Genomic DNA, 15794 nt, shown 5'->3' on the forward strand with positions numbered 1-15794 from the left:
CTGTAGGTAGCTGAACTATCCCTCCACTTTTAGTTTGAGGTGTGACTGAGCCATCAGGATTTTTTACAATTTTTTTTACTGTCAGAGTGAAGATGACATCTTATCTTTTAGCTGTTTTTATAGCTTTTTATAGCTTTTACTCAGAAGCTTATCCATTAATAAAACTTAGAAACTTTAGTTCTATACAGGGCCAGTACCCAGAACCAGAACCTTTGCATTGTGAAATGCAGATTGTCCAAAAATCCAGTTCTGAATCCCTTACATTGAAAAGTAAGTACTCATATAACTTATTACACTAAAAGGGTGTTAGTAAGGAAGGGCTATGCACCCAGGGCCTTCAGGCTACAATGAGAACAAGAAGAAGCAGAGAAACACTGAATTTTGTCTTGCAGCAGCCAGCCAAGGAAGCAGTATTTGCTGCTGGTGGGAGTATCTCGAGCATCAAACTTATAAGTGACTAAATCCTTTTCTGTGACACCAATTTCAACAGGTTAGCATTTCTGATCTTCAGCACACTGAGAAAACTATAAAGGCAAAAGAATAATAACCACAATAAACAAAGGTGATCTTACTTATCCTAGGGTGTGACAGAGAACCTTAATTCTGAATATATAAGCTTCTCTAATGAGGAAATGGAACATAATCAGTACTCCATCACTGTTGAAAAGTATATAACTCACATATGATCCTAGCTGGTGATTTCTACTGCATTTCTAAACTGTTAGCTGTGAGCACTTTCCTGGCTTGAGATATTTTATGTTAGACTTCAGATGCTGTGCACAGCATACTGGTTTGCCTAAGTCCATCTCTAGTTCTAATTTCTTTCAGTAAACGGGAAATATTTTGAAAAAAAGAGCCTTTAAAGTCATGTCAGGTTTTGATTTTGTATTTATTTGTGGCACTAAAAGACATCAATATTTTACAATATATAATATATAGTCACATTAAATGCAGATGGCTAAATATTCTCGTGATTTTAACAGTCCATAGCTATACATTTTAAATTCCAGCTCAAAAAAAAAAAAAATCTGCCACCACTCTAGTCTGTGATTATAAAAATGTGACTGTACAAACTTCCTCTTCTTCAGTTTCATTATAATATAGGAAATGTGAAAAAGCATTTTCATTTGTCTGTTTTAAGTTAATCAATTTAACTAAATATTTTCAAAATATGTACAACAACAACTACCAAAGTAGTTAACATTTGAAAAAGATGCCGCTATAAATACTTGTGAGACAACATACAACAGCCATACGGATTAGAAACCAAGGGCCAACTTATGCATGACCTAAACAATAGACCACAAAAGTCCTGGTTACTGATATAAACCAGCTTCACTTCATTTTGCAGTGCAGAATTCTACATCTTGGACCTCTATGCAGGACTCTGAATCTTGCTTATAACCTTCAAAGTCTGTTGCATATAGAGATCTTTTAAGGTGGCTCAATATTTTTGAAGTGCCATGAATGTTACCAGGGTTCAGCCTCTCTTTGCACATTAGCATTCTACACGTCATATCCCATAAGTAACTATTCAACAGACACTGTCTCACATTCATTATGGACTGCCTACTTTCTCAGAGCTCCACTTGAGATACAAAGTTAATTTAATTTTAAAAACCAGTGACCCCAGCATATGACAACTTAGGTATCACAATTTTTTTCTTGTGATTGTTTTTTATAACAATCTTTATTCTGGTTTTCACCCTAATCACTTACAGCCCTTTTTGAAATCAAAAATGAAGCAAGTAAATAGTTTGAAACAGTTACATATTTTTAACAGCTTGAAATGAGTATTACTTTCAGATAGCTAGCAAAGTTTTTAATTCTGCCCATAAACACAATTAAGTATTAACACAGGACTGCACAGTGTTTATATTCTTATTAACCTGCCAACAAGAATAGTTTATTGGCAACCTTAAATATTCAGAGGCAAAACACAATTCCTTGGCACAGAAGCTTTACAGCAGAGCAACATATTTTCCCCTTAGAACCATTATGCGGGAACACACAGAAAATTAACTACAACTTATTTTGGCTTGTAGTCAAGAGAATAAACTAAACTTCTTGATGTTTTTTGCCACTTCAGACTTTGAATGATGATTATGGATGCATACGGGGTTAGATTGTCCAGTTACCTATTCTTTTTACATGATTCAAACGAGCAGAGGGACCTGTAACAAAGAAAGCACATGATCATTCAAGATATTTTTAAACCTCCAACTGTTGACATTGTTAACCAAACATTCTCCTGTGGGGCTGTTTTCAAGCTTGGTCTCTTCATCTGCTCCTTAAGACTACTTAAGCTTATCTGCTTTTTTTCTAGATATATCACTTGGTCTAATTAAAAGTGCATCCCTTCCATAAAGACCCCATACCTCATACATGCTTAGGTATTATGGTTGCAATTGTGTTATTTCCAGAGAATAGGTTGTTATGAAAATAGGTTATTATGTGAAATAAATTTCACATTTTGCTGTGAAATTCCTTCATTTTGTGGAATGAACAGAAGCCTAGGCTGCAAGTATGCAACATCTGACAGTCAAAATCCGGTCTGTATTGCTTAGCTGTCACTGGCCATAAAAATCAATTGATGAGTACTTTGCTTCCTGATTGAGTGAAGGGAACTCCCAATGGCTTTGATTGAGCAAAACACTTAAACAAATGCTTATCTTCCTTCCCAGTCCTCAGGTAATCTAAGCATATGCTTAATTTTAAATACATATGCTTAGGTGCTTTTCCAAATTCAAAGTAACTGAGCTTTGATTCTATCAGAGAGATATACATTAAGGTTACCACAAAAACTAAACAGGAATAATGCATTTGATCATGTCTAAATTTTCCATTTTGGCCTTTATTCTTGAGGGAAAAAATAGGTATAAATTATTAGCAAGGTCAAGAGTTCAAATTAAGTTCTATCTTTCAATTCAAACAGAGTAACAGCATGCAAATGCCTGCCTCTCACAGGGCATGGGAACTAGAATCACTGTATAGGCTCATTTGACTACCTGTATATCAAGCTTGGCCTCCTGCCCCATTTCCAGCTTACCAAAGCCTACATCAGCTGTGGCTTTGAGTCTGTAATTTCTGTCATTGCACCCACAGATACTGATGATAAGAGACAGTATTTGTTCATTCACAATTATACATCTCTGCTTATGTGAGAAGAATAGTCCACTGCTTGACATAAAGGTATGGAACTAGGCCATGCTTCCTAGAAGACACTCAACATGCCATAATTCCGATCGATGCGTTACTTGTTGACAACCAAATCCAAATTATCCCAGAGAACACCAGGGACTCATTGCAAGTGGTGCAGTAATTATCTTACCTGGCTCCTTTGATTGCCAACAAAATGATACACTGCACGTATCAAGAGCTGACATGACCTAATGCTGATGCCAAACATCATCATGAATGCTTGTGGGAACCGTGATGGAGCCAAATTAATTTTTAAAATCTCAATGAACAAACAGAAAAGGCTACTTCGGTGCAACTCCAATCTTTATTGGAAAATACGTTCAATCTGCAGAATCTCCCTTGCATGTACCATTAAAAAGTGGTCTAAGGACAGCATTTTACCAAGAGAAACAGCCTGTTCTTCAGAGATGTAACTTGCTTTCCCCACCACATGCAGACACATTCCCCTGCAATATTTTTACCAAATCCCTGGGTACAACTCTACCTAAAATGAGTGGATGGCATATAAGCTAAAGCAACTTTTATAACTTCTTTTTGTTGAGTAAGATTTTTAATCCTGCATGGACTTGTGCTGCAACCATACCTACAGCTAGACATCTAACGGGTTATTTGCATGCGTAGTTACAGGTTTTTTCCACAGATTATCATGGTAAATCCCAAGACAAGTAACACAAACACAGAAATACACATGCATTGATATACATAATTTCAGAAATCCAGCCACATTATTTTGCATTTTCTGCGATGGGAAATAGGAAGTTAAAAACTGGACATACAGATCTTAACTTTATAATACTGTTTGACACAATTTAAGGAAAACACTAGTTCACTTTTAAAGTCAGAACATCAAATGGTACAGCTCTATGACCTGAGTTCTGCCCACCAGAATTAGCCAAAATTTGGTCTCAGATGAGCTGCTTACTTCCTGGATCAACTGATTCTCCCTTGCACATGAGGCAGACCCCATGGCTGGGACACACCTCCTCGCCAGTGAGACGTTCCTTTCTCGAGACAACTAACCACCAAAGGCACTGGAGCTGCCATCATGGGTGGTGGCTCTACTTGACGCCACCTCCCTGACTTGCTGCTATACTTTGGATGTGTTGAACACCTGTCAGATTCCTTGACAGACCATTTCAAAAACTGAAGAAAAGGGTTACTTCCTTGCACATTGTCAGGTCTTCTCCAGGTCGGTAAATTCATCCCATTCGTGTAACACATCTGTATCTCCCTTTCCGTTTTTAAGGTCTGTAGTGTAACCACTTCCTGGCAGGTCTCTGAGCTGCCCTGCACTAGGGATAAGCCATTTGACTGAGCAGGCTCAACTGGCCTTGGCACCTGCAAGAATTTTCCTTCAGGAGTCTGTGGACAGCAACACTGTGCAATAAAACAGAAGCCGTTTCTTCAAAACAAAGAGTGATTTATTTGCCAAAACAGGCACAGTTCTCAAAACAATGGACTAAAGAAGAGTCAGGAGAGCTATGCATATACTATGTTACCTATACTTGGAATTTCCCTCAAGCATCTATTTCTGCTCTGGTTTGTTTTGGCTGACCCAATTAGAGACTGCGCTGTGCAGACCTTGACTCTCAGCTAGGCAAGGTCAGCCTGCAGCAGCTTCTCTCCTCACTTCCTGCACAGAGAATCTTTTAACCTTAAAGTTCATGACTTTAGCAAACAGCTGTGTAATCAGGGGAGGAGTGGAGGAGTTGCCTCTTCACAGATATTACTTGAGCTCAAATGTTTGTTGGGATGCTCCTTATCTAGGCAATTGGTTGCTTTTTACATTTGCTTCCACTGACAGCTCTGTTTGATCTGCTTCCATTGCAACTAACCAAGCACCAAGTCACACATAACTATGCAAGACAGATTCCTTCCAGTTCTCTACAATATTAGCTAAATAAATGACTTTGCTGTCAGCAACACAGATTTTTCCCAGTTCTCCACAATATTAGCTAAATAAATGACTTTGCTGTCAGAAGCCCTTGTCCCAGAAGACTTTGAGAAGACAAAGGAAGAGAAACAGATACCATTACTGAACTGAACTACCTTCTCTGCTGTCTAGTTGCTGCAACCACAACCTTCCAGAAAACAGAGCCAAAACCAGCTCTGTGCTCACATCTCCAAATCACATCATAGAACTTTGACAGAACAAAAACAAAGAAAAAAGTTTGCTTCAGCCCTGGCACAAAGCCACTGCCTACCAAAACCTCAGTGTTCTTTAGACACAGATAAAGAAAGAAAACCCTGCTGTTCAGTTACGTATTCTCTCTCCTCTAGGGATTCAACTTTTGCTGTCACAAGTTGTCCAACTGCAGGGAAAGATCAGAATTTGGCTCTCAATATAATGCAGAGAACTAGAAGAGAGATTGAAACACACTGGATAGAAAGTGTTTTCAGAAATCTGACAACATTTTAACTTTAATCAGTTATCGAGGGCACGAGATCTCAGATGTCAAAGTGTCATGATGACTTTGGCATATACAAGACTAGCTTGCATATCCAATATTTGGAAGGACAGCAGAGTAATAAGAAAATCATACTCTGTCTTGGACAAAACACTGCTCTCTTTTATTTTCATAAGAGACCTATATAATGAGATGTACTCTTCTGTTGTTTCAATGTCAAAACTAGCAAAAATTACTTTGTCTTGGCAATGAGACAAGACAGGCATAGTATTTAGCAGAATACATCAGTATATCTTGGTGTACTTTCATGACCTGCACTGGTTAGCCAAGTGTTTTGAAATAAATCCCCAAAGATATGATAAAGACTTGTTTTCATGAGTAGAGCTATGGATCCCCTCAGAGACTTCTGCAAGAGCAATGCAGTTGGAAGAAGAAGACAATTGGAAGTATCTAGAAAACAACTTCATGAAGTACCCTTGAATGTCCAAGTCCCTTTTTTTTCTGTCAGCTGGTGAAGGGGAGAAATAAAGGCCTGACTTCTTCATAATTTGTAGTCTTAGAATCATAGAATTTCTCAAATTGGAAGGGACCCTTAAGGATCACTAAATCCAACTCCCTGCTCCTGCCAGAACTGCCTAAAACTAAACCATATGACTGAGAGCATCATCCAGCTGCTCCTTGAGCTCTGTCAGGCTTGGTGCTGTGACCACTTCCCTGGGGAGCTGTTCCAGTGACTGACCATCCTCCTCATGAAGAACCTTTTCCCACTGCCGTATGAGCGTCCCCTGACACAGCTGCATTCCATTCCCTTGGGATCTACTGCTGGCCACCACAGAGAGGAGACCATGCCTGCCCCTCAGCTGCCCTCCTCACAGAAGGAGGTTGCTCCTCAGCTTTCTCCAAGCTGAACAAACCACGTGTGAACTCAGCTGCCCCTCATAATCGTATGCACAACATAGATGTAATTTTTTACATGAAAAATTAACTGCACATCCAGATTCCTGATGTAATCAAAACATGCTGACATGAGTTTCCCTGAAACACTGATTTGTTTGTACCATTTGTATGATTCTGTGGAATTTCTGGTTTATCAGAAACCAGATTTTTTTGACAACTTTTGAATGTTAAAATTTGAGTGCATTTTAAAATTATTTAAAAGAGGACGAGTGAGCAAGGTTAAAGTCTATTTACACATTTATGGTTGGCATCAGCTAAATCATGTGTTGGGAAAACTACATCTGCTTTTCTACATTCCCTTAAGTCCTTGGATCAAAGTCTATTCTTGGATACTGCAGTGTAATATTGGGATGCCTCCACTAAGGACAATTGATGTGCTTCTCTTTACCAAGAAACACAGTGTAACCTGAGATTGGGAAGAACAAACTCTGATCAAAGAGATAAGTGAAGTTACTCCAAAAATCACACACAGGCAACCGAGCATTTAGCCATCTGGGAGCTGACCGATCCACATCTAACCAGAAAAATGAAACACACATAATTCAATTAATAAAGTTCAGGCAGACATTAAATTGACCTCACAGTTTTACTGACAACTCTTAGCACATGTGACCAAGGTTTAGGTGTTGGGAATCAAGGTCTAGGACACACTACTGTAATTAGGAAAGAATATTAATTTATTTATAAATTTGCTTCAGGGTCTCATATCTGATCTTTCTTAGGCTCACCTTGTATTAAGGACATCCAGTATTATCTCAGGTAACAGAGAATGAAAAAGTCATGAAAATGCCTTCTGAAATTATAGTCATGCTCTTGATGGTCTCTCTAATAAAAGGTATTGTCTGTTCACATGGCTGCATATACGCACAGGTGTGTTTCATTAGCTGTCCAAAGGTTTCAAATATATTCCTGACCTTTGATTCAGTTAGAAGAAATAGTGAATGCACCTTCTTCTGATGGAAGAAAGAAATGTGTGCCTAGAACAGCTTAAGAATTGTTCTGAAAACACAGCAAGCATAGGTTGTTTCATCCACAGTAAAACATAAAAGTACATTTACCTTTCTTAACTTTGCTGCTCCAGCACCAGAGCGAATGGCCTCCATTAGGGCTTTCCTTGCCTCCTCTGGGTTACCTGTAGCTGCGACAGAGGATTTAGGAGCTGCTGCTGACAGCTGAGTGGGAGGTGGTGGTGGCAGCTGGGCAGGGGGAGGTGGGATACACAGCTGCTCTTCCTGAGGGTCTTCTGCTTTCTGCAAGGACTGTTCTGCATCCCTAAAACGCTGCAGCTCTTGAGAGGCCAATGAGGAGATCTGCTCATGATGCAGTTGAAAGAAGGTGATTAATATCAAGCATGGCAATATGGTAATTATTTGACATTGGATGCACTTTCAGTACCCCGATTTCACTTTGCCTGAATGATGTAAAACACACAGAACTTTTGTTTGCTCATGGGGTTGAACATCTGTTACTACTCACTCACATCACTCAGCTGGGCTGATTACCAGCATTGAGGACTTGGCATTGAGTCTGTCTCAGAAACTCAATCTTTATTTACTGTGAGCTTCGGCATCCTGTAACTCTTCTTGGCATGTAAGGTAAGAGAGAAAGTTGGACTTGCTATTAATTTGGAAACAACCACAAGGGTTTTGGAATCAGGAAGATATATTAAGGCTGCCGTAGCCACCCAGGAATATGATTACTTTTTGCAGTCTGGCCTGCACAGAAATAATCTCAGATGACAGGGAAGCTCTTCCAGATCTGAGCTCTCAGACATAGCTTCACTGAAAAAAAAAAGCCATTAAACCTAAAGTTTCCAGCCATACTTAAAAAGACCAGAGAGATCCATGTGAAAGCATTGAGAACAAAACCAATTGATTATTCTTCCAAGTGTGTTTCTGCGGAATTTCTAAAACTAAAATTTCTGCACAAATTACCAGCTTGGAAACTCATCCTACTTTAAATGCATGCAGGTGAAGAAGACAGTCTTTCAGACTAAGCTAGCTTTTCCATCAACTGGGTCAAAAGATACTTTTGCCATTAATACCACTACTAGTAATAATCATGATGAATTGTTAGTTATTACAATGATTCAGCAATTATTAGGCAATTCAGTATTATGGGCCAAATAGGAGGTTTCCAAGCAGAACCATTATAATTCATTTCTCAGGGAAACTGAGGCACAGAGCTTCTGTGGTGAAAAATTAAAGGACTAATTTCACGTCAAATAATCCACAAAGAGCTCCTGTATTCTATTCCTTCCCTGTACACACTATATATATAGATACACATATATATAAACAAGGATCATGTCATGTTAGATAAAAGATGAACATTTGAGACAACATGAAAGGGACAGCCCTTTCATCACAGCACATCTGTATTGTGCCCTGCACACACACAAACACACTGATTTAACTAGCACAGGTGACAACATGATGTGAAAAACCATATGGTTTCCAGGCAACTTCCTTTAAAAGCATGGCAAAAACTTTTTTGCCAGAGGAGAGTATTCCAAATAGTCTCTGTGATGACTTCATTGTCAGAGCCTCTTTTACACAAATTGCTATTTATTCCTAATGAATGCAGAATGCAGTTAAGTACGTGTGAAGATTGCTGCTGCTTAGCACATCCTGCTCACAGGCTCAGAGGAAGCTGTGCCCTACCTGCAGCAAGGGCAGTAGGATATTTGAGGGGTGAGGTAATTCCCTAGCACAGGCAAGAGAATTTTTCTATCTAATGCCAGCTATCTGGATATGTGCTAATGAACTGAGTCATTGCACGAGGGAAATGGGAACCTCCTTGCCAAGGACACATCTTTGGCTGGATTAGTCAACGGGAGTGCAAACTAAGGCTAGAACAATGCAGGTTTTGGCTATTAGGAATAAGAGATGCTTCAATGATTAGGTAAATCTTTCAGAGAGCAGGAATCATCCTGCTGTGGCAAATGTTGATGAAACATCAACATCTATTACTTGCATACAATTTGCACCATGATAGAAGATAAACAGCAAACAGGAGAAAGCCCTAGCTTGTTTTCATGTAGCTGGGATTGGATATATAGAGTAGGTAATGCAAATATATTAATCTAACTGCAAACTCCTAAAGTACAACTTCTCTACCCAGAGAAGCTGTGGATGCCCCATCCCTGTTGGGGCTCAAACAAGGCCTGGTTGGATGGGACCTTGAGCAACCTGGTCTAATGGGAGGTGTCCCTGCCCAAGGCAGAGAGGTTGAACTGGATAATGTTTAAGTCCTTTCCAAACAAAACCATTCCATGATTCTACAAAAAGACCCCAAGTAAATGTGAAAATGATGAACATTTGATGTCTTCTATGTGCAGTTCCTGTAATTGGTTTGGATTTCTATGTGTTTCTTTCTAAGCTAAAAGCACACTATACGAAAGAATTTTAAATTTTATAGCAGAGAATAGGATTGAACCTGCTATGCTCTCTCCTAAGTCAGATCTGGTCTTCTGTCACATGGTTGCTCCCTCAATTTCTCTCTTTGCAGCCCAATGTTTCATTTGTGGAATATTTGGGTTTATTCAAAATACTCAGTAGGAATAGACTCCCCTTCAAAGATCACTTACCATCTTGATTTTTTACCTTTTTTAGTTTTGAGGTGCCACGGTGGCCTCTAATTGCTGCTAGTAGGGCTGAACGCTCATTCTCTGGCTCAGCATATGAGGGTTTCCTGTGATTGCCATTTAGTGCACTGTTTGAAACCTAGAGTATGAAGGGAATAAACCTCACATTGTTATTAGATATTTACTTAGAGATAACTTGGAAACACTTTTTGGCACTTGTACCAGAATGCAAACTATGAAGACTAATCAGTCTGTCTTTTTTTTGGGCCTGCTTGTAAAACCTTGTTCACACTGAACAGTAAAAGTATGTGTAGTAGTAGTGCTGTACTTAGAGATGCAGTCTCATACCCCCTGAGCATGAAGTCAGTGGCATACTATTATCCCCTAGTAATACAAAATGCAATTTTCTTTCACTGCAGGTATTTACAAGTTTTTCTCCATGCTGTGTGCTCCTGTTTTTACATAACATGCTGAAATGAAGGTTTGGCTCTTAGACTAACCTCAATTACCTCTCCTTTATCTATGTCTACACACTCTCCGCCTCTTCCAGCTAGTGCAGCAGCCATGGTGTTGCATAATATACAAGATGTGCAGAATAAGCAGCAGCTTGGTCTGCATTTTGCCATTATAAATTTTTCAAATGCCTTGTGTTCTCCAGCTCCCCAGCAACTGCACAAGTTACCAAACCTCTGGTATCTGACAGGGTAAATACAGGGCTCTGCAGTCTGAACAGGTTAAAAAAGTTTCCACTTTACCTTTCTGAGTTTCTCTTTTCCCCCTGCTGTTTGGATGGCTTCCATCAGGGCACTGTGCAATGATGTGTCTTTTGGAACTGGCTTTTGGACGACAGGCTTGAACTTCTTCTTTGGTCCAAAGATATTGGTCTGCACAATTACATCCAGTTCACCGACAGCATTAGTATCTGAATCATCAGGTTTCTCCTCCTGTTCTGACTCTGCATTTGCTGCTGCACCATTTAGCTCTGGTGAACCTTTAAGTGAACTAACTTGTACACCATTAGCAGGATGCCATTTCGTGGCTCGCAAAGATGAGCTGAAAGAGGATGGGGCTCCTTGGAGATCAGGAGACTTGAGGGATGTGGCTGAATTAGTATGGGTCAAAGTCTCACATTTCTGGTCAAACACAGGACGTATCTTTTTCTCTGCTACACTTTGTTTGCTGTTTAAACCATGATCATCTTCTGCACTGTTGTTATCCTTTGAAGAGGATTTAGTAAGTGGGACACTGGCATTCTTTTTATAGAAACTCAGAGGAGTTGCTTGATTTGGTGTCCTGATATTAACTACTTTGTTTTCCATGCCAGAATTATCACCAGGTGTAAATCTGTGGGATGCTTTCTGACTGAAAGCAAAAATACTTGAAAGTGCTTCTCTTGTTTCTGCTGATTCTGTTTCCACAGGGCTGTATTTGGCCACAATAATACACCTTTTTGGTGAAACTTCTGCTTCATTCTTAACCTCTCCTGCCCCTTGCTTGTTTTCTTCTTTCTCATGATATTCCACAGTGTCAGATTTAAAGGTAGTTGCATTGATGTGTCTTGCAATGGCAGAAGCAACATACTGACTTGAAGTTCTCCTGTGTGGCTTTACAAATGGGAGTTCCAGCTTGTCCTTATTAATGGTTGGGGCTGTTAATGGTGTGACCTGAGACTGGGTAACTGAAAGAGCTGGTTTGGTCCTTTCATTCTCAGATTGTCTTTCAGCTCCCTGGGTAGTAACAGTTTGTGGTGCTGTAGGTTTTGGAGCTGGAAGACAGACAGGTTTGTGTTCATGTTTTAGAGAAAAGGGCTTAGAGTTTGTGGTGACTGCTGACTTTTTAAGAAAATGCTCAGCAGAGTCATCACTTTGCTTTTCCATAGAACTTGACCTCCAGAATGCCTTCACTTTCCCAATATGAATTTCCTCACTTTCATCAGAAGAAGAACCTTGCACATGCTTACTAACACTGGTGTTTGGGCCTATAAGATTGCCTAGTTCATCTATCTTAATGGCACCAGTGGAGAGTGAAACTCCTCTATCAAAATGCCTTACTTCAGGTTTGGGAGGGACAACTTTAAAGGTTGTCAACCCCATTTTAGGTTCATAGCTTGATCCTGAATTCTGGGCACGATGACACCATGTAGGTGTTGATGGGACTTCTTCTACTTCCATTTTTTTTGCTGGTGGCCATTTGATTTCTAATTCTGATTTACTTTTTTTCAGAGATCTTTCCCTGCTACTACTTTCATTAAATGGATTTAGCTTCTCTTTCGCTGTACTGATTTCAGTCGTGGCCTTGGAGTGAGATGGACTCAGCTTAGACTTACATTCCTCAGACTTCACACCGTGTTTAGGAGACAGTTCCAGTCTTAAGTTCTTCTCACTTCTTTTTTCAAAGGAGGATGTGAGAGATTCAAAGATATCTCTCCTCTGTTCCACAGGCAAGTGACTGAATTCATCTTCAGATGGTTGCTGATATATTAGGTCCTTGGTTATGCATACAGCCCCACCATCTGTGTGTCCCTTATCAAAGGAACCTGCATTGTTGTTTTTATTTGTGAAGTTTACCGCATTACCAGAGTCAGCTGAGATATGCTGTGAAACCCTAATCTCCATCTCTTGATTTTCATCTGAGTTAGAGGTGCTGACTTCTGGAGCATCATCTATGATTGTTACTGGAACAGAAATGAAACCATCCTGGGCAGCCTCAACTTTTCTTATATGTGGGTTCAAGGCTTCACTGGTGTAGTCAGAGTCAGAGTTACTGACACGATCCACTGCTGCAAAATACACATGCAGTGTTACTATAAATTACACAAACAGCCAGTACAAGCTCAGGCAAACCAGGTATTTTAATTACACTAAAAGTAACAGGCATTTTTTTTCCTGTATTACAAATAAAGGAGATGTCTGGGTCCTTCTGATTGTCTGGTTGCTGATTAGGATCGGCAAAATATTCCTGCAGTCCTCCTGCTTCAGCCAGTGGGAAACATACAAATGCAGCTAAAAGCAGAATTTCATCTATTGTTCATACCTTATCTTTGACTAACTTATCTCACTGATAAACATTTCACCACATGACTCCAAAGGAGAAACGTTTCTGAGAAACAGCAAGCAACTCCAAATTATGTTTCCCAGACCTAGTTAGTAATAACAGCCCAGCTGAAGGATTTCCTTGAGCAAGCAAACAAAGAAACAGTACTTTTATTTTTTCTCCATTCATCTCACCCTTTATTACCAGTGACTCCAGAAGCTTCATTGTACAAGAAGGCTATATATCCTCTCAAATTTGCTGGTATAAATCAAAGGTTACAACACAGAAGCTAAAGAATGGCTGTGTCTGAGAACTCACAGGAAATCAAATCAGATGGGAAGCTAAAGATGGGAAGTTTAAAAAAAGTATTCAATGTCATTTGTTGACAAACCAGTAATAGAGAAGTATTTTTAATTCACAGTAGGAAAAAGAGGAGCACAATATGACATTTTATCTCTTCCCACTGTTTCACGTTTTTCCATTTTTAATGTTTAAATATGCCTGTTAACATAGAGGAGGCACTGGCTACAAAAATGTTCCATACTTTTCCTCTTAATTATGATAAAATAAAAACAGAGGGCTTCTTCATTAACCACAGAGCTAAATTCACAAGTGATTTAGCTTCACTGAAGTCAATGAATTTATACTAAATTTGGCCTATAAACTGTGTCCATCAACTGCTGTTCATCTCTTTTTGGCAGAAGACACTGAAATACAATGACAATCTGATATGCAGTTTGAAAAATATTCAGTGTGAGCCTGTAAAGGGTGTCTGCTCCTGAAGCAAAGGAGCCACTTTGGGGGGATCACATTCTGCCTCACACCCCTGAGTTTTTCCCAGTGATCTTAGTGACAAACATATGGGATGTCCCAAGAGTACAGTTTGATTCTGCATCTCCTAGCTGTGTCTCTGTCTTTTGTATTTCAGAGCTAACACACTCTTTCCTACCTTCTAAATCTTCATCCAGGTCAGCCAAAGTCTGCTGGAGCCGCACTGCAATGAATGTATCTTCATTCTCATGCTTAGCCACAGACATTGCTTCATCTTGCCTGCTAAAGGAAAGAGAAGAAAACCACTGGGTCTCTCTCTTTCTTTTCTTTCCTTTTACACTGTTGCTCTGAAACATACTATAATTTCAGCCCCTTTGCTTCCACTGGGGTTCATTCCCCTAAGTATGAAAGACGTGTAGCCTTAGAGGCATGCACCACCATACTGACACATCCACATCTAGGAAGGATCTTGGTGCTGCCTGAGCATACTCAGCGCACCAGCAATCAGAAGATTCTGATTAATAAAGTCTGCAAAGAAATAGTCTGGCTCCAGGGTGAAGTATGCATTTCAGCTGGACTGCAGAAACACAGCATATGCCAGGAAAAGGGTTTTGCATATCCATACAATTTTAAGGCAGACCACTAACCATCCTGTGCACCCCCTGTAGCAATATATATGCACCTTAATTAAATAAAAATTGCATGGTAATGAAAAATAAATAGAGCCAGTTAGACAATCACTCTGCATCTTGAGGTGTGGGAAGGAATGAGAAAACAGAAATGAATCCCTTGAGAGCAGTTTCTAATGCAACATATCAAGGGACCTGATTTTGCCAGAAAACTGATGAAGCTGTAGAGTGACCTAAGACAAGTCTGAAATCAGAACAAGCACCAAGTGCTGTTTTGGCTTATTAAAAGAAGAAAAGAAAAAGAAAACGAAACCAACAAAAACCCTAACAAAAACTAACTAAAATTAAAAAAAATAAACCCAGAAAACAATCCATATGGCAACCTAGTACACAATAGTCCTCCTTTTTCTTAGGGAAAAAAATTTTGATCAGGAGAACATTTTTATCTAAATCATTGAAACTAGAATTTCACATTGGACATTTTAATTCTTTCAGTTACCTCACCTGCATTTAAGACATTGTGATCTGTGACATTGCATCTAAGTTTTGCCCTTGTGATTAGCTTGTTGAAAAAGTAGCTTTCCATTCTAGCCACACTTGAACTAACTCTGGCTGGGTGAAGCAGATTTGCCCTTTTCAAGATCATACCCTTAATCACACAGATACAGTAACAGATGACAGATTTTTTTGTTAGTTTACCAAATAATACCTGAAAAACACCATTTTTCTTCTTCTCTTTAAGACAGTAATCTGAATAAAAATTCAAGGATGTTTCCTGACATTGATTTAAATTTTGTTCGACAATGTAGCTTCATGTTTTTGCTATTTTATTGTTTGATTTTTCCCCTGCTCATACCAGGGGCAACTGACAGAACATGAAGCATCAGGTATTTTATTTTATTTTACTTCATTATTTATTTAGCAATAACCTCTCCTTTATGTCTTTAGTAGTAGTCCTGCAGCCTGATCCTTCTAGCTTTACCTCAACTGCCTTGAAATGACACAGCTGAGTTCATGCACGTGGTATCAATGAAAACAACAATGTACACCTCCAAGGAAGCCTTCTAAAACTGTCACACACACATTCTCGTGTATCTGATTACACACACGGGATTTAGTCAAGACAACACGGCTTGATACGTGACTAAGAGGTTTCCTAAGATAGAACCTAAGGCAGAAATCAGAATTGGTTGTTTTAAATACAGAGGA

The 15794-nt window shown here is 39.3% G+C and overlaps 1 protein-coding gene across 9 annotated transcripts in view; it reads right to left on the reverse strand.

Annotated features, from left to right (window-relative positions):
- Nucleotides 1-870: 870 nt before the first annotated feature.
- The window catches only part of COBL (cordon-bleu WH2 repeat protein), a 158176-nt gene continuing 143252 nt past the window's right edge, over nucleotides 871-15794 (reverse strand). For 8 of the 9 annotated variants that reach the window (XM_085052221.1, XM_085052222.1, XM_085052228.1 and 5 more), the window contains 5 exons: nucleotides 14135-14238; nucleotides 10908-12931; nucleotides 10172-10291; nucleotides 7625-7876; nucleotides 871-2174 (listed from right to left, as the gene is read on the reverse strand). In XM_085052221.1, the coding sequence (XP_084908347.1) occupies nucleotides 2157-2174; nucleotides 7625-7876; nucleotides 10172-10291; nucleotides 10908-12931; nucleotides 14135-14238 (2518 nt within the window). In that variant the 3' untranslated portion in view covers nucleotides 871-2156. The remainder of the gene's footprint in view (nucleotides 2175-7624; nucleotides 7877-10171; nucleotides 10292-10907; nucleotides 12932-14134; nucleotides 14239-15794) is intronic. The other variant, XM_085052220.1, reaches the window with a different exon arrangement.

Source organism: Lichenostomus cassidix, chromosome 2 (assembly GCF_008360975.1).
Source record: "Lichenostomus cassidix isolate B80296 chromosome 2, HeHo_3.0, whole genome shotgun sequence".
NCBI classification, from domain to species: Eukaryota; Metazoa; Chordata; class Aves; order Passeriformes; family Meliphagidae; genus Lichenostomus; species Lichenostomus cassidix.